Source organism: Hibiscus syriacus, unplaced genomic scaffold (genome assembly GCF_006381635.1).
Source record: "Hibiscus syriacus cultivar Baekdansim isolate YM2019G1 unplaced genomic scaffold, ASM638163v2 tig00110280_pilon, whole genome shotgun sequence".
NCBI lineage: Eukaryota > Viridiplantae > Streptophyta > Magnoliopsida > Malvales > Malvaceae > Hibiscus > Hibiscus syriacus.
Window position 1 is genome coordinate 1 of NW_024062660.1, and position 20,645 is coordinate 20,645.

The 20,645-nt window shown below is 35.7% G+C and overlaps 2 protein-coding genes and 1 pseudogene across 3 annotated transcripts; 2 read left to right on the forward strand and 1 right to left on the reverse strand.

The window, feature by feature from the left end:
• Window positions 1–1,291: 1,291 nt before the first annotated feature.
• On the forward strand, window positions 1,292–12,473 carry LOC120116053 (annotated as a pseudogene).
• Window positions 12,474–12,650: 177 nt separating this feature from the next.
• LOC120116008 lies at window positions 12,651–15,393 on the reverse strand. Its single transcript, XM_039136588.1, has 6 exons — window positions 14,499–15,393; window positions 14,263–14,318; window positions 13,814–13,923; window positions 13,488–13,647; window positions 12,937–13,029; window positions 12,651–12,855 (listed from the first exon to the last, which is right to left on the reverse strand). Exons 1-6 carry the CDS (start codon window positions 15,283–15,285, stop codon window positions 12,709–12,711), a joined length of 1,353 nt encoding a protein of 450 aa, XP_038992519.1. The 5' UTR covers window positions 15,286–15,393; the 3' UTR covers window positions 12,651–12,708.
• Window positions 15,394–17,817: 2,424 nt separating this feature from the next.
• On the forward strand, window positions 17,818–20,368 carry LOC120116014. Of its 2 annotated transcripts, none has more exons than XM_039136592.1 (4): window positions 17,818–18,166; window positions 18,471–18,540; window positions 18,630–18,720; window positions 20,310–20,368. In XM_039136592.1, the coding sequence occupies exons 1-3, from the start codon at window positions 17,993–17,995 to the stop codon at window positions 18,677–18,679; spliced, it is 294 nt and encodes a 97-aa protein (XP_038992523.1). In that variant the 5' UTR covers window positions 17,818–17,992; the 3' UTR covers window positions 18,680–18,720; window positions 20,310–20,368. The 2 variants fall into 2 exon arrangements, with proteins under 2 accessions (XP_038992523.1, XP_038992522.1); XM_039136591.1 differs by having other exon boundaries at window positions 18,630–18,721; window positions 20,304–20,355.
• Window positions 20,369–20,645: the final 277 nt, after the last annotated feature.

Genomic DNA, 20,645 nt, shown 5'->3' on the forward strand with positions numbered 1-20,645 from the left:
GTTCAAGGGGTGATCATCAAACTTGAGTTTAGTTCTACTTTGATCATGTACTTTAAAAGTTTTTAAACACATAATTTTTCTAAATTTTAATCTAACTTTGAGTTTAGTATTCCTTGAGGACCCGGGTTCAAGCACTAGGTGTCGTGAATGTCAAAATGTTGAAAGTATCTTTGAATAAATATCGTCTTTTACTATCCCAGATTAATCAAAAATATTAAATAATAATTAATATAAGGATAAAGTATATAAATGGTCCCCTGACTATAGGAATGTTTTATCGAGTCCCCAGACAATTAAAAGTTACAAAATGGTCTTTGACTATTGATGTTGCTATGTTGAGTCCATCAACTATTAAAAGTTACAAAACAATCACATATTTCATATGTTTCAAATTTGTCTTTTTTGTTAAATATCGATGGCAATTTGAGTTAGACGTTAATTGATGACTGAGATATAATAAAATCTGATCCTAGAATCTCAAACGACTATCATATCATAGTCACATGTTAACGTCAACTCATAGTGACGTCAATTCTTTAATAAAAAAGGACGAGTCTGGAACATATGAAATTTGAGTGACCATTTGTAACTTTTAATAGTTGAGGACTAAAAAAGCAACATTCTATTGTCAAAGTACCAAAATGACATCCCACTTTTTCAGTTTAGATGCCATACACACACATACATGTATATTAACTATGTTTTCAGTAACTTCTATGGTAGTGTCCATTCTACTGAACTGATGAATAGCTTTCACCCAGAAAGGTTCAAAACTTCGTATTGCTGATTTTGTCCATGGTACGGATGGGCTTGGCAATCAAATTTCCCACCGCAAGGAAAGCCTATTGACATGTCAGCTCCTGATTTTTCTTATCGAGCAAGCAAATCTTTACCCTGGGAGGTCACTGTAGTGGCATTAGGACCGCTAACAAATGCACTGGCCCATTCTGCAGAACCGTGACCTTTTAATTTATTCACTACCATTCTGCAGGTGTGTACCTTCATGATCCAACAACCAGCTTGCAGCCATTAATCCTTCACTTCTCACTTACATGGAGGGTGCTGTCCGAGTTCAAACGAACGGCATCCACACGAGGACTAACAATTTATACAACAAAGCAGAAAAGGTTAGCTATTGTGTGTGTGTTATCGAAAGTATCGAAACCTGAGAATAACTGAGCTTTATATGTCTAGTTTGGTTTGTGTTGTGCATTGTTCTAAGCTCAAAGCTCTTTATCTAACGAGTTATTAGTATATATAATTTCAGCAGCTGAAGTCAAGAAATTAGTTAATGATAACTTGTAATAACGAAACTGACCTATTGAGCCGCACTCGACTGTACAGAAAGAGTAGTAACCTTTACAGTATCATAGCTGCAGCTCCGACTAGTGACCTGTTGTCTTTGAATTCTCTTATTGAGCCCTTAGGATGTATGAAAATGCATAAGCTTCTGGATGAAGTAATACAGAGTGAACAAAATCAAGTCTATGGAATTTTTGTCCTACGCATTATGTTCTACCAGAACGCGTATGCTTGTGCTTGTCGTTGTCCTGCATTCGATATAAACGGAGTGAATGTATATATAGAACATGCAGTTTTAGCCCTCAAATTCTGTGATGATGGATGATGTTCCTCTACATTTGACCAGATTTGCCGAAATCACGGCGTGGACCGATAAATTGTCGGTGAAGGTGGCGGTCACAGTCGACGCGCCTGCAGTTCTCAAACTGTATTTCATCTCTAACTTTCCTTAGAAAATTTTGGTATTCTGTTCATATACTGTAACAAAAAACTGTAAAGAGTTGTTGCCGCTATAAATGCTTCTTTCTGTGAAATTGGTTGCAAATGTATTGTATCATCTTCAGTTTTATCATCGATAAGATTTTTAATAACATTAAAAATGTAGGTTCGTTGAATAAAAAAAACTCTTTAAATTAATAAACTATTAATTTATCAATTATTAATTTTTCTTAATCATGTATTGTCAATAATTAGAAAGATTATAAACAATATTATCTTATAATCATTTAATATTATTCAAAAGAATTATGAATAACTTTTTTAATTCAATTTATTTCATTCGTGATTAATAGTACATCCGGACTTATACAAAGGTAGGTAATTGACAATTGTTCATCTTAAAATTTGAATTTCTTTGTGGTATTTATCTATTTTATTGATTATGTCCACTAGTATACAAAAATTTTATAGCACTCCAAAATATTTCTGGATATGCTACTATTCGTGATATCAAAATTCAAATATCTAACTTTATTTTAAAAATCTAAAGTCTTTTTTTATTTGATTAATCTGGGATAAATACAAAACATTATCTATTCAAATATAACTATCAACCTTTTCACAATGAAGACTCACGCTACTGACGTTCCTAGTGCTCGAACACAGGACCTCAAAGAATAACAATAATTTTTTTACCGCTGAAGTCACTCGATTCGTGCTAAAAATTAATGTGTAATCCTAGAAATAACATATATTGTACGGTTAATGGAATAAAAGTTTAGGTAAGGTTGCTCCCCAGTCCAATGCCAGAGCATATCTAAAACCCAATTAGGATTTACATATGAATTTATATATTATTCATTAAGAGTGACGATGGTAGAATTTGAATTTAACCATACAAACTTAAATTCTTAAATTCCAACTACTTGTGTCAACACTCATTAGACGTGCGCCGCCTCTTTGCTTGTCTCGTAATTTAATTAAATCACTTTATAGTATGTTTGTTTGTGTAACATGTAATTTATATTAATTTAATTAATCTAATTAATCTTACGATTCCAAGCAACCAACCACGTCTACGTACATGCATCCCTCCTTTTATTTCCTTCTACTTGAATTCTTTCTTACAAGCCTCAATATTACGTTCACACTCCTCAGGTTTTGGTTTTTTTTTTCCTTAAAAAAATTCCTATCAGGTCATGTTCACATACAATTAAAATCAATCAATTTATAACTTTATGTAATAAAATAAAATATTTAAAAAATAAATCAATTTATTTGTAGCTGCACATACAATTAAAATCGTTTTAATATGATATTTAACGTATCTGGTAGTTAATTTAACATTTACAACTTTGTAACAAAATAGAATTCCGACAGAGTCTAGTTCTGCTTGATCGAGATATTTTCTTACCTTAGAGACGAATAGGGTATGAATTTAATTTAAATAATAATTTTTTTATATTTTTTAAAATTTATTTATATATTTTATAAAAATGTAATGTCAAAGCAAGACATCATATCAAATTTAGTGTGATTTTTAAGAAAAATGTCATATGATCAACAAATAAGAGCATCAACAATTAATTAAAAATAAATTATTTCGTTATAAAGTCGTTTTAGATGTGTATTGATTTAAAATAAAATGTGTATACCAAAATGATGTGTATGAATATTAATTCTAATAATTTAATAAATACAATATAATAATTATATTAAAACACTAATAAAAGTTGATATCTAACCGGCGTAAAGTTGATCGATAATACAAAAGGAAAATCTCATATTAATATTAATTTTTTTTAAATATCAAATTTTTTTGCCACTTGAATCAACCTTTTATTGATTTCTTTTTAGTTCTATTTTCATACTCAATTTCCATTTCTATATTTTTTTATTTGGTAAAGAACGCAAATAGTCCTCGATTATAGGGTATTGTTTTATTAATTTATATGATTATTAAAAGTTACAAAATAATTCTTCGATTATGGAGTGTTGCTTTGTTGAGTCTATAGACTATTAAAATTTATAAAATGATCATCCGACTATTCATTATATTCCAGACTCGTCATTTTTGTTAAAAATTTGATCGTTGTTTAAGTTGGATGTTAACATGATGACTGAGATATAATAGTCATTTGAGATTTTAGGATCAAATTTTATCATATCACAATCAATAAGTTAACATTCAGCTCAGAATATCTATTTTTTAACAAAAAATGACAAGTTTGAAACATAAAGAATAGTCGAGGGACTAAACAAAGCAACACTCTATATTTAAAGGACCATTTTATAACTCTTACTAGTCAAGGGACTTAATGAATCAATATCTTATAGTCGGGGACCATTTACGTTATTCACCCTATTTTATTTTAATCTTTTACACCAAAATCATCATAACTGTCGATAATTTTTTATTATAAAATATGCATTTTAATTTTTAACTAGCGCCATTCATCAAAATAGCTGAGAATTATTTGAAAAAACAGGATATTTTGAGCAGTGTAAACTCATTCTCGTATGGATCTGATTTTATCTAAAAAGAAAATAATTTGAGTGACTGAAAATATCTTGTAATATATAATTTTAACTAATTTTTTTGGATTTGTAAAAATAACCAACGAATTCGCAACACGAACTCTAATTTCGCAATATAGTTTCCAAATTCACAACACAGAAGTAAAATTCGTAACTCGAATTTGACAATTTCACAACACAAATTTCTTTTTCGAAACGAGATTTTTAAATTCGCAACACAAGAGTACTTTTCGCAACAAGATTTTATAATTCACAAAGTGCGTTTCAATTTCGCAACGCGAATTTTATTTTCGAAACTCAATTTTCGAATTCGAAACACGAATATTAATTTCGCAACACATATGTAAATAGTATATCTCGTAAATCGTAACTCATAACCTAAACCCCTAAATCACAACTCAGATCCATCTCCATCTCCATCTCTCACTCTCTACGACGACATCCGTCTCCATCTCCTGCGACATCCGTCCCCATATCCGGTGACCCCCCTCCATCTCCATCTCTCACAACCATTCATGTAACACCCCAATTTAAGGGCTAAATTTAAGAAATTATAAAGTAGTGAATTTAATTGGAATTTTTGAAGGAAATTGAGGATTAAATTGTAAAATTTCAAAGTTGGCAGACCATTTTAAGAAGTACTGAAAATTCAGTGACTAAACCCATGATTTAACCATTTTTTATATATATTGAATTATAAATCTCTTCCCCGTGTACAGGCTGCATATTTTTCCCAGTTTTTCTCTCCTGTTGACCCAACTTTCAACTCCGATCTACTCGCCGTCTGACGTCCGATCGACAAACTGAAACCACAATCGTGTTCATTGTCGACCGAGGAACAAAACCCCTCAAACCTTTCGTCATGAATCGTCGTCGTTCGTCGTTAATTTCAGTCGAAAGTATCGTATGTAATAACCCGATTTCAGTTGGTTTTTCATCGATTCACGACGATCCGATGATCCATTTACGACACCTCCCGCACCATCGTGTTCCTTGCATCGTTCCGAGTCTGCCGGTGTCATCCTTGGTCTCCGTCGATGGCGGCGTGTGAGGATGTGAAGCGGTCAAAGTTTCCGATTCGTTGAAATCGAGCACTCCACCGTTCAAAATTGTGAACCGAGCTTTGTAAGTACCTCGAAATCGCTTAAAATAATTTTTAGGAATTTTTTCGAGAATTTTCCGACACCGTAGTACTGTTAACGCACCACACCCCGAGAGTGGGAATCGTCTGGGTGATAATTTAGTAATTAATTTATGTTTGGGTGCTATTTGTGTAAAATTCGGGTGTTAGATTGGTAAATATTTGCAGAATGTGGCTAATTTGGTAATTAATTTCTGTTAGGGTGATATTTGTGTAAAATGGTTGATCGCTGACCGGTGTTGACCACAGTTGACCAAAACTTTGACCGGCTTTGACCGAGCATTAAACGACCTTTGACTTTGACCGAGTATACCTATCCTGACGTTTTTGGACGTTCCAAATCTGATTCTGCAGTCTGTTTTTCGAAATTCAGACCCGAAAGCCTCGAAATTTCCAGCCAAACCCGTTGACTTTGATTTTGACCGAAAATTTCAAATTTTTGAAAAGTCATGTTTTATGCTTTCGACGTCCTGAATCCGAAGTTTGTCGTCAAATTCGAACCCGGTAAGCTGCTGTTTTTCACTGATTGATCATACAATTTGATCCGTTTTTCAGAATTAAGCTATGTTTTTTAGGTAATTTCTATTGATATGGATTCGAGGAATTATTGGAGGATGATTTCAAGACCGAGGGCGTTCAAATGGAATTTAATGGTCGATCAGTATTGCACGGAAATCGAGTTAATACTTTACTATCTCTTTATGCTTTATGGAATATGTGAATATTGGTAAATGTATGAATAAGATAATGTTGGTCTCATTTGTGTAGTTAATGAATTTTTACACTCGATCCGAACACAATAGAAATTTGGCAACTAATTATGGTTCAGATGATTAATATAAGAGATTGAGAGATTGTTAGAATTAAATTACAAGTTTTGTGATTGGTGATAAAAGAATCAGCCCTGGATCTGTAACTTATATGTTATATCAACAAAGGTTAAATATTAAAGGTACTCGGATGAGAAATTATGAAAATACTCTGGTTGGGTAAAATTACGAAAATACCCTTATATTGTAAAATGACAAGAATTGTCCCTGGAAGTTTGTTAATAACTCTGAAAAGACATATTGATCCAGTAAAAATTACTGATGTAAATATGAAATTTTAGTTTTGCTTAGGAAATGCGGATAACCGGTTTTTAACCCAAAGAGGGTTTGAGCAAGATGCAAGAAGTCTGTTAAGGAATCATTTCAAGATCAGAGAATGTTCGGGAAAGCAATTAACCATATGATCTTTAAATTATAATTATTTTCGTTAAGAGCTAATATCGAAAGTATCTGGTTAAGAAATTACGAAAATGCCCTTAAGAGGTAAAATAGTCTAAGTTGACCCTGAATGAGAAAGTACTTTGAGGATTTGTACTTAACTTGATTAAGTACGAATTTAATTGTTAAGATATTGTCTTTGTACAAAAAAAATTATGATATTCCGTTTGTAAAATCTGAGAATGCACTTGACCCGAAAATATCCGAGTTATGAGTAAATATTTGAAGAACTATTTATCGGAGGGTGCTCTTTTATCAGAATTGTTTGAAGGGACTGAAATAGATGATAAACTGGAATTAAATAATAAGACCGGATGGAAGGAAAAGATTTAAATACCGTAGATCTGTAAAATGACCAAAATACCCCTGTAATGGAAATGACTCAAGATATCACCAAGCTCAGGAATGGTTGGATATTCTCGAGCTCTGAAATGAATGGAATAAAACTGAACACCAAAATTACCAAAATAACCTTATGGCCTAAACTAAGTAAATGTCTTGGATTAATTAAGGAATCCAAATAAGCATAGGTGTTGGACTACCTTTAAAAGTAATGGAAAATAATTTAAGTGAGTATATCAACCCTAAAGCTATGTCAATACCTGGATGGCATAGATATTACTTGAATGCGTGTTCGTCTTCTCAAGTTTGGCTCGATGATAAATTTTGGAAGTATTCAGCTCAACTTAACTCTATAACGCATTCAGTACTAAAAATTGAACGTTTGTTCCACAAATCAACCACGAAGACCAAATTGAATGGAACGGAAGTGCAACATGTATCTGAAATTCAGGAATGCTTGAATTACTCTGGAAAATCCCGAAATAACGGGAATGAACATGATTTCTAAATGAATTAGGTAACCTCAATGACTGAGGATTTAGTAAGTGATTTGGATAAGTCTGGAAATTCTGATGATTTTACATAGTGCACAATTACGATGGGTTATGATTAAAATAATCAAGTACGTCAGCATTACATGATATTGTGGAAGCGTGAAAATGAAATAAAGACATTGAAAGATCTATTCAACGATGATTCCGAAGATGATCTCTGGACAAGAATTTTTAGTATTAAAGAGTAAATACCCTGGAAGGGTAATGAATTGACCAGTCGATAAGTATCAGTTCTGGGAGTTGTTCGATATTCCGATAGATCGACACAAATTGTAAATGTTTCGAATATTTATTTCTTCCTTATCAGCTCAATTCACATTCTGAATAACTGATGATTCTGTCAGTTAATGAACTCTTCCAATAGTGATTCTAAATTCCAACATTCTATCGATATACTGAAGAACTGTGTTTCTCTGCCTGATACAGTACCTCTAAATAATACTTGTAAACTCTGGTGTGTTCCCTAATTACATGAATATTTTATTTTATTTCTGATTTGAATTCTGTTATGATATCTGACATGGATTCTGATATGATATTGACATTGATTCTGATCTGATACATGACCTGAATTCTGATATGATACTTGACTTGAATTATGTTTTGATTTTTGATATATCCGTTTACGGAGGGAACATGTTTTATTGGGGGGTATCGTTGGAGGAAGATTACTTGGAGGCTTCTCGGCTTTGTGCTCAGGGCCTTACTGTTCGTGACGGGGTTGTATGGTTCTGGGAACCTACACTTTTTGTTCGTGACAAATGGGGGTATATGTATATATATGTTTTAAAAAGAACTGAAAAGTTACATGGTTTTTGGGAACACACTAGAAAACCTATTTTGATCTCCTGAACCTAGACATCCGAAATATTTCTATCTGAAATTAATATTATCTGTTACTACATACGATATCAATGGACCTCAGCTCAGCCTAAAAATCTATAGATATCTGAACCAATAAGAAAATATATGTTTATCTGTATTTGCACGTTCTTCAGCATCATCTGGTAGTTCTGTATTACTGAGCTTTCCGAAGCTCACTCTATTACTCAACATTTTAGGTTAAAAGAATTGTACCAGTGCAACTATCGTCATCAGTAAGGGAGTTCTTTCAGTGCTTTTTACAGAGTAACGGTACATGTGATTAGAGGGCATATAATTGTATTTTGTTTTAATATTTAAATATGAAAATCTATTTTATATATGTATACTGATAAATCATTTTATGAGTTACATGTTTTGACAAAAGTTTTAAATTTTCCGCTATTTTTACAGTGGGTCGCTCCGATGGCCCTAATGTGACTTCCCGGATCGGATCGGGTTACCCGCATCGGTCTGGGGGGTTACATTTAGTGGTATCAGAGCTATGGTTTGAGTCAAAATTTTTCAAGATAGACCGGCCGGTTGAATGTTAAAATATGTCTGATCAATACATGCCCCTAGACTGCAATCGTACCTCTCTGAGCCGGAACTCCAGGGCTGAGTCCCTATCTGTAACGAGTAAATCGAAGTTTCTATTTGTTAAGGTTATACTTGTACAAAAAGGAATATCAGTAACATCTGTCTAAACGCTGTAAAGTACCTCACGAGCCATGTGAGAGTTATTCATTTGAGAAATTTTGACCCAACTCTAGAAATGAAATTGGGATATGCTGCTGCTCTATGAGCCTATTCACGTAACCAAGGCTGAATTGATTTCACAAGGATAAAGTTGTTTTGATTATTTACATAGAGTGAGGGAGAATTCTGATGAGAATGTATACTCAGCTGGTTAAGGATTACTAAAGGACACGTACTTTTGTAAAAGCTACTTGAAGATATGGAAGAGTTGATGGAAGTTTCATTTCTACAATTATGTGACATGAATAAATTTTGAGGACGAAATTCTTTTAAGGAGAGGAGAATTGTAACACCTCAATTTAAGGGCTAAATTTAAGAAATTATAAAGTAGTGAATTTAATTGGAATTTTGGAAGGAAATTAAGGATTAAATTGTAAAATTTTAAAGTTGGCAGACCGTTTTAAGAAGTACCAGAAATTCAATGGCTAAACCCATGATTTAACCATTTTTTATATGTTGAATTATAAATCTCTTCCCCGTGCGCAGCCTGCATATTTTTCCCAGTTTTTCTCTCTCGTTGACCCAACTTTCAACTCCGATCTACTCGCCGTCCGACGTCCGATCGACGAATCGAAACCACGATCGTGTTCATTATCGACCGAGGAACAAACCCCCTCAAACCTTTCGTCATGAATCGTCGTCATTCGTCGTTAATTTCAGTCGGAAGTATCATCTGTAATAACCCGATTTTAGTTGGTTTTTCAACGATTCACGACGATCTGATGATCCGTTTACGACACCTCCCGCACCATCGTGTTCCTTGCATCGTTCCGAGTCTGCTGGTGTCATCCTTGGTCTCCGTCGACGGCGGTACGTGAGGAGGTGAAGCAGTCAAAGTTTCCAATTCGTTGAAAACGATCACTCCACCATTCAAAATTGTGAACCGAGCTTTATAAGTACCTCGAAATCGCTTAAAATAATTTTTAGAAATTTTTCCAGAAATTTCCGACACCGTAGCACTGTTCTCGCGTCACACACACCACCCCACGAGAGTGAGCATCGTTGGGTGATAATAATTTAGTAATTAATTTATGTTTGGGTGCTATTTGTATAAAATTCGGGTGTTAGATTGGTAAATATTTGCAAAATGTGGCTAATTTGGTAATTAATTTATGTTAGGGTGATATTTGTGTAAAATGGTCGACTGTTGACCGTTGACCGGCGTTGACCACAGTTGACCAAAACTTTGACCGGCTTTGACTGGGCATTAAACGAGCTTTGACTTTGACCGAGTATATCTATTCTGACGTTTTTGGACGTTCCAAATCCGATTTTGCAGTCTGTTTCTCGAAATTCAGACCCGAAGTCTTCGAAATTACCAGCCAAACTCGGTTTACTTCTTCTTCCTCGACACGATGACCACTCGTCTCCTCCTTTTTCTCCCACTTCTCCTTCTCTTCATCGATCCATCTGTTTCTGCCGCGTTGAAACTCAACGTGCTGAGTTATGGTGCTAAACCCGACGGCTCAACCGACTCGACCAAAGCCTTTTTAGCTGCATGGACTCAGGCCTGTGCCTCCACGATCCCCACGAGCATATACGTGCCCATAGGGAGGTTTTTGCTGCGAAATGTGGAGTTTCAGGGCCAATGCAAGAACAGCGCTATCACGATTCGAATTGACGGGACCCCTCGTGGCTCCGACCGATTATCGGGTCATCGGAAATGGCGACAACTGGGTTGCGTTTAAGGATGTTGATGGAGTAATGGAGTTTCCATTCTTGGCGGAAAATTTGATGCCAAGGGGAGTGGCTTGTGGGCTTGTAAGAACTCCGGCAAGAGTTGCCCCGCCGGTGCAACGGTGAGTTGAATCGTTCTTCTCCATTATATATTGATTCAGAGTAGTAATGAACATTGAACTTCAACGTTTTTTTTCGTACACCGTGACTTTAGTTGGTTCAGGTTTGAGTGTGGAAGAGAAAATGATTTTTAATCAGTTTAAATATATAATATTGGATTAATTTTTGTTTTGGTCCCTCTATTATACTAAAAGTTTTGGAGTTAATCATTTTTCTTTTATTGACATAAAACAAGATATTAATCATTCATGCTATCATTTTAATGAAATAGTTAACAACGTTGGTTACTTGAACTAAAACATTATAAAACTAGAAAGTGGATCAAATTACACCAAATTGAACTAAAGAGACTAAAATCCACATTTGCACATAGTAAAGGCAAAACTATATTTAACCAAGTATTTATTGGCGTTACATTTTGACTAACTTAAGTTGGGTTTATTGATAAACTAACGTTTAAGTTTTTCATGGTCACCCTCTTTAATTTTACGTTTACGGTCCCTTCCAATTTTTTATTATTTTGTTTTTGGTTACATTCTATATTACTTGTCAATGCAGACACTAAGCTTTAGCAAATCGAAGAACATCGTCGTTGTCGGATTAACGCTAAACAGCCAGATGTTCCACATCATAATCAACGGCTGCCAGATCGTGAAACTGCAAGGAGTGTCTATCATTGCCGCCGGTAACAGCCCCAACACTGACGGTATTCATGTACAACTATCGAGCGGTGTCACCGTCCTCAACTCCAGGATTCAAACAGGCGATGACTGTATCTTGATCGGACCTGGTGCAACCAATCTCTGGATGGAGAAATCACATGTGGCCCCGGTCACGGTATCAGGTAAAAAATTCCACCATCAACATAAAATCTGTTACGTAATCGTGAACATCATTCTGATATAACATTGTTCTTATATAGCATTGGAGCTTGGGGAAGGACCAGAATGAGGCTGGTGTTCAGAATGTGACAGTAAAAACAGTCTTGGGCAAGACACAGCAATGGATTTGCAAGGAACATTGTTTTCCAACATGTTACGATGAAGAACGTAGAAAATCCCATCGTCATTCACCAGAATTACTGCCCCGGCAACAAAAACTGTCCTGATCAGGTTTGTCATCAACCTTATTCGTACTTTGTCGAGAAACAAACGAATAACACATTGACATATTTTGTACAGGTTTCGGGAGTTAAAGTCAGCGATGTGACATACCAAGACATACACGGAACATCGGTGACAGAGGTTGCCGTAAACTTCGATTGCAGTTCTAAGCATCCATGCAGCGGATACGAATGGAAAGGGTGACACTTACGTACAAGAATGCAGTAGCTGCAGCTTCATGTAAGCACGCAGGTGGAACTTCGCTCGGGGTTGTTCAGCCTACAAGCTGTTTGTAGAAATGCCCAGCCCAGAAGATATAATGGTCTTATATAATACTATGTGTTAAGTAGTAAGTTGCCTTGCCTGAGTCTGTGGCGCTGTTAGCTCCATTGAGCTACATTGGAGCCTGGCCTTTCATGAGCATGATGTAGTAGTGTAGGAGATTCAACCCAGATGGGTTTGATTTCTTAACAATTGCTTCATATATGCCTTGAGGATCTATGAATTGATAATATTTCTATCTCTAAGAAACAATGCAAGTAATCGACATCGAATGTTGATTATTATTTCCATATAAATTTCGAAGCAAAAAAGTCATACGAGCATCAATAAATCAAACCTAGAGCCTCGGCTGTACTTCTACGGATTTCTTCGCTACAGTTACAAATCGCTACCACCATAGTCATCAATAATTCCCTCTGCTCCACCTTCAAAATTTTCTCCAATCCCCGTGCAACCATCTCCATCTCAGGCTGTTGGCAACGGAGACAAACGAACAAAGTTATACTCGGAAAAAATTAGCGTAAACAAAATGAAAATAGCAAACTACATACAGAGGACTCTCCGGGAGGAAAAATGCTGTGCATGAGACATATCTTGGACAGTTCCGACACTGCTTCGGTACGTTTGCCTTGCATTTCAAAAGCCTGCAACCAAATGGCACTATGAAGATCAAGATACCAGCCGAAATCCCTTCTTTGAAGTTATATAAACTTGAGAAAGAGGGGTAGAAACCCTGTACGAAGCTGTAATATCATCACTTGATACAAATTTAAGACAACTGATACAGTGTTACTGCAACTTAAATATCATATAAATTTCTCAAAGGCCTGGTTCCCGTAAGTCAGATGATAGATTATACAAAAGTCTTCTGGAAAACATGATGGTAAAGTTGTGCTAACCGATAAATTTCAACAATAAAGTTGCCAGTTATTCTTTCTTCTCTGTTTATGAGGTTATCTAAGTAGGTAAGATCCTATTGGTTTCCCAAGGTCCACTCTGCATCTACACTATTGATCTCCGAAAATTCCGATGGAAGTAGGATAGAAAACCATCAACATGTGCAAAAGCTAGCATGTGTAAGAACAAGAGTATGACAAATTACCCAAGCCTGCAAAAAACAATAACGTGTTCTTGCAGCAACACCAGCAGATGCCATTCTAGAAGCACGGATATTGTCAAGTCCAATATTTTCAGCTAGCCCAGCAAGGAATTGTCGAGCGTCCTCACCATCGATCTGAACGTCAGTAGACTGACTTGATGCCCTACATAATCTCTAACCATGTTATTGGTTAACCTAAAAAATACGAGGACAAGAATGTCCAGTCAAGCAAAACACTCGAGCAAGTTAGAAGACAAAGTATCAAACATCGAAACAACATGCACCATCACAAAAGTGTACAACTTTCACAAAAAGGGAAAACTCCATACCTGCAGCAAACGTTTAAAACCAACTCAACGGCTGCACGATACAATGAATCCCGTGTGTTTGTTGTGTCAATGGAGACACGCACACCAGATGTCCTGCATATTTGACGCAACTGCTCACACATAGAGACCAACAAGAAAGGACAACACATTGTTCAAGAATCAGCTAATCCAGCAAAGGAAATGAAATTGCACTAGTAGAACATTAAATCCATTAGAACCAATTCGGGAATTTTATTGAAGCTCAAGAGATATGTAATATTTCCCATTCTAATTAAAAAGGAAGAAATAGTAACAAATACAGGGTAAAACAAAGTAAGAACCTATTATGTTGCATAAACAAAATCACGAATCATATGTTTGCATTCGTTCCAACTTCCTATGAATCCGTTAACTATTATAGATTTTCGAACTATAACACGAAGAGAATAATACGTCAAGAAGGAACTGACTTGAAATATACCCTCCTCAGCAAAGTCCTTTCCAGCCAATCTATTATCGATGATTGCTGAACATAAAGTTCATCAGTTGAAATCAAAGATGTCAACCATGAGTATCAAGTGTCTAACAAGAAGGTAATATTTTATATAAAGGAGCAGTGTTTACCTGCAATCCAAGGGGAACAAAGTTGAGTATTACTATTGAATGAAAAATAATTAGTTCATAGCATTAGCAACAAAGAATGGACCTTTAACCAATCTGTTGGCCTGAGTCTGGTAATACTCAGAATCGAAAACAGAGGCCGTTTTAGGCGCAGAAACCGGTTGAGGCCACCATTTGGGCAATTTCTCACTAACATGGAAGCGTGAATAATTGGTCTTATTGGCAATAGATGAAGTTGTGGATAAGGATAACGGATTGTCCAAAACATTGAAATTAGCAGGACGATGACGATGACCCCCGTCTCTGTTTGTCCCAACAATCACTTCTCTGCCTCCGAGACTCCGGTCCCGGCGAACAATAACCTTGGGTTTCGGCAAAAACCGAGCCCGGATGGCCGAACCGAGCTTGATGCAAACCCTGAAAGCGAAAGCAACGAGGAACCCACAGACGAGGACGGCGGCGAAGAATTTAAGGGTCGACTTGCGGCAGGAGAGTCGAAAGGTGCGAGCTTCGGTATCGATGTGAACCGAATGTATGAGGTCTTGAAAAGCATCGTTGGAGAAAGAGACGAAGCGGTCGAGGTGAGAGAAGGGCGAGATTGGGTCGAACTGGATGAGCAATTTGAGGTTGGGGTTATCGGCAGAGGAATCGAAATCGATGGTCCGTTTAAGGCTGAGGCGCTGGCTGTTTTCGTCGTGGTGGTTGTGGCTCCAACGGGAACGGGAGGAGCGAGAACGGCGAGAGCGGCGGGGAGTGGAGAAGGAGAGCTGCGGCGGACGATATGGTTTGGGTTTGGTGTAACTAAATACACAGAGAGGAGGAGACGGACATGGAATGCGCAAGAGGAAGAGCATGTTGTGGCTCTTCTTCATCCAATATGTAAACTAATCTATTAAAGAAGTAACTAAACAGTTTGGTTTCGCTTCATTCAATTTATGGCCGAATGTGGTTAATCACGAGGAAGAAGAAAGGTACAATAGGATTTGGGGCTTCACTTCTAAATACAAAATTTCAATTTCTCTCCAGTTTTGTTGGTTTTGTTCGTTGCTTCCCTTCCCACTTCCCACTTTGCCTGCTTTTCGATTGGACTTCCTATATTTCTTTCCTTGTTTCACTTTTTCATGGTGGGATTAATTGCAATTACTTGTGTTCCTAAATTATTTGGTAAATGATATAAGATATTATTTTATTGAAATTTTTAATTATTAAAATTTATAAAATGATCATCTGATCATAAAGTGTTATTTTGTTGAGTCACTCGACTATTAAAAGTTACGAAATTGGCATTTGACTATTTATTATATTACAAACTCGTCAATTTTCGTTAAAATGGATGATAACCTATTGATTGTGATATTATAAAATCTTATCCTAGAACCTTAAACGACTATCACATTTTAGTCATCATGTTAACGTCCAACTTAAACAACTGTCAATTTTTAAAAGAAAATGACAAGTTTGAAACATAATTAATTGTTAGGTGATATTTTTGTAACTTTTAATAGTCAATGGACTTAACAAAGTAATATTCTATAGTTAGAAGATCATTTTGTAACTTCTAATAGTCGAGAGACTTAATAAAATATTTTTTTAAAGATAAGAGACTTAATAAAGTAGTACCCTATAATGCTCCGAATCCCGAGTTAGGAGTTTCGGGTCAACCTGAGAGTTAAATTATGCTGATATATTACCGTGCATGGAGGCATCGGTGAAGATGGCACACTTCAGTCTTTGCTTGGTGCTAAAGGAATTCCTTATACAGGTTCATCCTTGTTGCTTCTTATATCAAGGTTGCATTGTTCTTCTTCTATCAGTAACGAGGCTTTGGGGCGATGTAAACAACGTATCGAACTAATTGCCAACACCCTGCAACTGGAAGGATTTTCAAGAATCGATGCATTTGCTAATGTTGACACTGGAGAGGTAAGTTTCTTCTATCGTGTCATAGAGTGCGCCTGACTGAGCCGAACAAAGTTAAGATGCCGATCGATCATGTTGCAGGTCTTGATCATAGAGGTCAATACGGTGCCCGGAATGACTCCTTCCACCGTGTTGATACATCAGGTAAACCCGTGCCGCCCCGAACCGGCATTAAATTTATGTTCAACTAGATTATTGAGAGAATGAGGCCTCGCTTATGCTTCAATATACGTCATTTCTGGCATATCTAAATTGTTCCGGTGGCACAATATAATTTTCAGGCATTGGCAGAGCAACCCCCTGTATATCCGCACCAGTTCTTCCGTAAACTACTCGATCTGGCATCGGAGAGAGCCGTGGTCAACGACGGTCGATGGATGGATGGATCTTCCTAGTACTTGGGGTGCTGGCTGTTAAAGAACGTGGGGAGAAATACAATTTGTGAAAAGTTAAATGGCCAAGTTTGTTATGCAGCCATAAGTAGACAATGCACGAATCAAAACTCCAACACAAATATGAAATTTGTTTTTATTTCCTTCTTTTCTCGTTTTCGTTATTATCCTGTGATATCATAAAGCTTCATAAAATGGGAAAATATAATGTTTGGTCAGTTCACTCTAATCTTATTTTTGTCCATAATTGGTCAACATGGCCACATTTCATTTCCTTCATTAAATTAATGTCATCTATTAAGATGACATCATTGGTAGGAAAATGGCCAAAATGATTTATGATCGAAATGATTTTCTTTTAAGTGTAGTGATTTCACTGAAAATTTTTAGATTTTAGTGACCAAAATATTAACACCTTAAAAATTTAGTGGTAATCAACATGATTTACCCGTCATTTATTATAAACAAAAACTCCCTCATTACCCTAAAAAAAAGTACTCTCCAGTCTACTTCATCAGAGGGAAAGAAAATTGTGAGGGATATATACGGAATGGATTATTATTTTATATATTTTTACTCTATTTTCATTTTTTAAATATCAATTTATTTATAAATATTAAAAAATTATTAATATATCAAATAATATATAGAAATTTATACGAGTAAAAAGTAAATTATAGGATAAACTATGCATGTAGTCACTTATCTATTTGCACAATTTTCTTTTGGTCACTCAATTAATTTTTTCAAAAACCATAACTCATTTAACATTTTGGTTTCATTTTAATTATTTATTGTTAAAAATAAATAGAACTATAGACGTAATATTTTTATTTTTCCAAGATGATGTATCATTGTCTTATGATGACATATCAATATTATTGTGATTTTTTTAATGACAAGTGATCAAAATGAAACTAAATTATATCGTTAAATATTATTTTGAAAAAAAATAATTATGTTACCGAAACGTAATACATAAATAATTGGGTGACTAAATAAGTAGTTTACCCTCAAAAGAAGAAAGGTGATTGATTTTGGCTTCTTTATTAGGGGACAACTCATTTTCACAACTTTATTTTTTTTCTTTTAATTTGCATAAGTTTAAATTCAATTTATGGGAAAATCGTTGCCCAGCGCAACCAACAAGCTTCGACATCTCGCAAAAGTCACCTCCTTCAACGCAGCGAAAAAGCCCATACTCCCAACGCAGCCTGTGCCGTAGCGGCGGATTATCAGTGAAGACAAACCCAATCCCAAGAAGAAGATGGAGAGCTCCAGCGCCACTCAACGCCTGCCTCTCTCCGAGGTTGTCTCCGATTGCGTCAAGCGGTGGTTCAAAGACACTCTCAAGGAAGCCAAAGCCGGGGACGTTAACATGCAGGTTCTCGTCAGTCAAATGTATTATAGCGGCTATGGGATTCCCCGAGATGCCCAAAAGGTTTTTTTTCCCCTCTTTCCTTTTCCCTCTTATTGGGTTCCTAAAGCTTTCTTCTTTTTGTTTCAATTTGGGTGGGGTTTAGGGTTTATGCTTCTCTGTTTTGATTGCTTTGTAGAATGTACAAATTCTACTGATGTATTTTGAAAATTTTCCATTTTTATGTTTAAATTTCATTGTTAGATGAAGAAAAGATTCAAGCTTTTGTTTTTATTTTTCTTGGGTTCCGAGATTAATTTGGAGCAGCAACAGGGTTTTGGATTTTTTTATTTTATTTCTTGATTGCTTTGGTATATTGGGATTACAGGGAAGAATTTGGATGACAAGAGCATCGAGGCTGCGATCTTCGGTTTGGAAAGTCAGTGATAAGCATCCAGGTTGGCCCCTGTAAATATCAATATTTGTTGGCTGATAATTTATAGTTGATAGTCGAATTCTTTTGTTGTTTGCTCTGAGTATTTATCAGGTTATAATGCAAGCGATTCCGATTCGGATGAAATCAAGGGTGATTCTTGAGTTAACATACTTTGGTCTCTGCGTTTATAACATGTAGAACTGTGAGTTGCCTTAGTGCTATGCTTTGTTCTTTCGATTAAATTGCGTTCTTCACTGTAGTGAATATTATAGAATAATAATCCGATATTTCAGTTTTAGAGTGCCTTATCGTTCTCCTTTGGTCTTCTTTGCTTAATTTGCATTTTTTCACTACACTGAACATTGTATAAAATAGTCCTAAGTTTTCCTGCCGCCAATTCGGTTACACAATTAAGTTCTCCATCCCTAACTTCAGGCGTGGATTTGACCTCAGAATGCTGAAGATGCATTTTTTCTTATAATGTTAGATTTAACATTTTATATTCTTAGGCTTGTACCTGGTCCTTTTATGTAGTATTTGAGCACGGATCTGCTAGAAATTTACATCTTGCTTATAATCTAACTCTAACATTCTCTTATGCCTATACAGCAATCCTTATACCCCGGGAAGTGCATAATTGGTTATTTACATGTTTATCGACACATTTATAGAACCTTATGTTATATCACAAATTGTACATAATATCTCTTAAATTAAGGCTCTCTCTCGTCTACCCTTTCCTCTCCCATGTAGTTGCATGTTTCTCTCCTTCCATAGATAGTAAATATGCACATTCCTAGCTGGCTTTACTCTTTAGTACAATAGAACCAAAAGCTTTTCTGTGCTTAGTTATTCCATATTATTTGCTACAAATTCACATAAATCTTTGCATGGTTTTGATTAGAAATAGAATTTCCAGGATTGTTGCAGCACAAGGACAAGCATTTCCTGTCTCAAACGGTGATGAAACCATTTATATCTTAGGTTTGGACTATGATCAGTTTGAACAACTATTGGACTTAAATTCCTTTTCTTATGTTAGAAGATGTTCGTTTTATGTGGTTCGGTGACACTTCTTCTTGCGTTTGAACTAGCCACAGATTACGTGTTGTATTTCTCCTTATCCCACTTATAGGACACTTTTACTAGGTTGATAATAGGAATTGACTAGTGGGATTTACTTGACTAAAGATGAATGGCAAGAGCCTCAATTACCTTATCGCTTTATGAGCTAACTCATATGCTCTTTCTAATGTCTTTCGAGGAATGTAGTGAAAGGGGAATGATGGGTTTTAGTTGTGTGATAAGTCAAATCGAGTTCCTTCAAGTACTGGTCTGGCTCAGTAATAAGCTTGATCAAGTAGGTTTACTTAACTAACAAGCTGATACGATCTCAAGCTTGACTACATGCATTAGAGATCTCAACACAGTTGAGCTAAAGCTGAGAAGAACCCTATTTTACACCAAGCTCAAGTGAGTTTTGAGCTGCTCAGCTAATATGCGGCTGCTTTTTATGTGTTTGTCCTTGTATTTCCTCCCTTGCTTATGTGGTCTCGGGGCGGAATCTAAGTTCACATCTGCAAAGCTTCTGATAAACTAGGTAGTAAGCTCATTTTGATTCTTGTTTTTCACTTTTAGCCAGTACCAACATTTTGCATTCACTACGTAAAATCGGTGCCCTTTACGTAGTTGTTGTATTGCATCTCATCTGACAGCAACATGAATTACTCGATGCATGATGAACCTTTTAGTCCTTTGTATGGAAAGTAATGCCTATTGTGCCTTGTGCAGGGTTGTCGTGGTTGTTTTGTCTCCTTGAATGTTCCTGTGCTGTAACAATATTTCTCTTGTAAATTTCCCCATAAATAGTGTTTGTTTTGTTGTTGGTTGGTTTGTTTAAGAAAAAAATTAAACATGGCATGTGTTATCAATCATAAGATAATCTGTTGACGTCGTCTTTAGACGCTGTTGGATTATGATTTTTTTTTAAAATTTAAATTTAAAAAAAAATGATGGTTAAAAGGTTGGATAAGTTATGCGTTTAGCACCTAAACTTTCTTTTATTTTTTTCAAAATCATACTAAAATTTAGTTTTTGTTTCATTTAAGTACCAAGTTCAAAATTTAA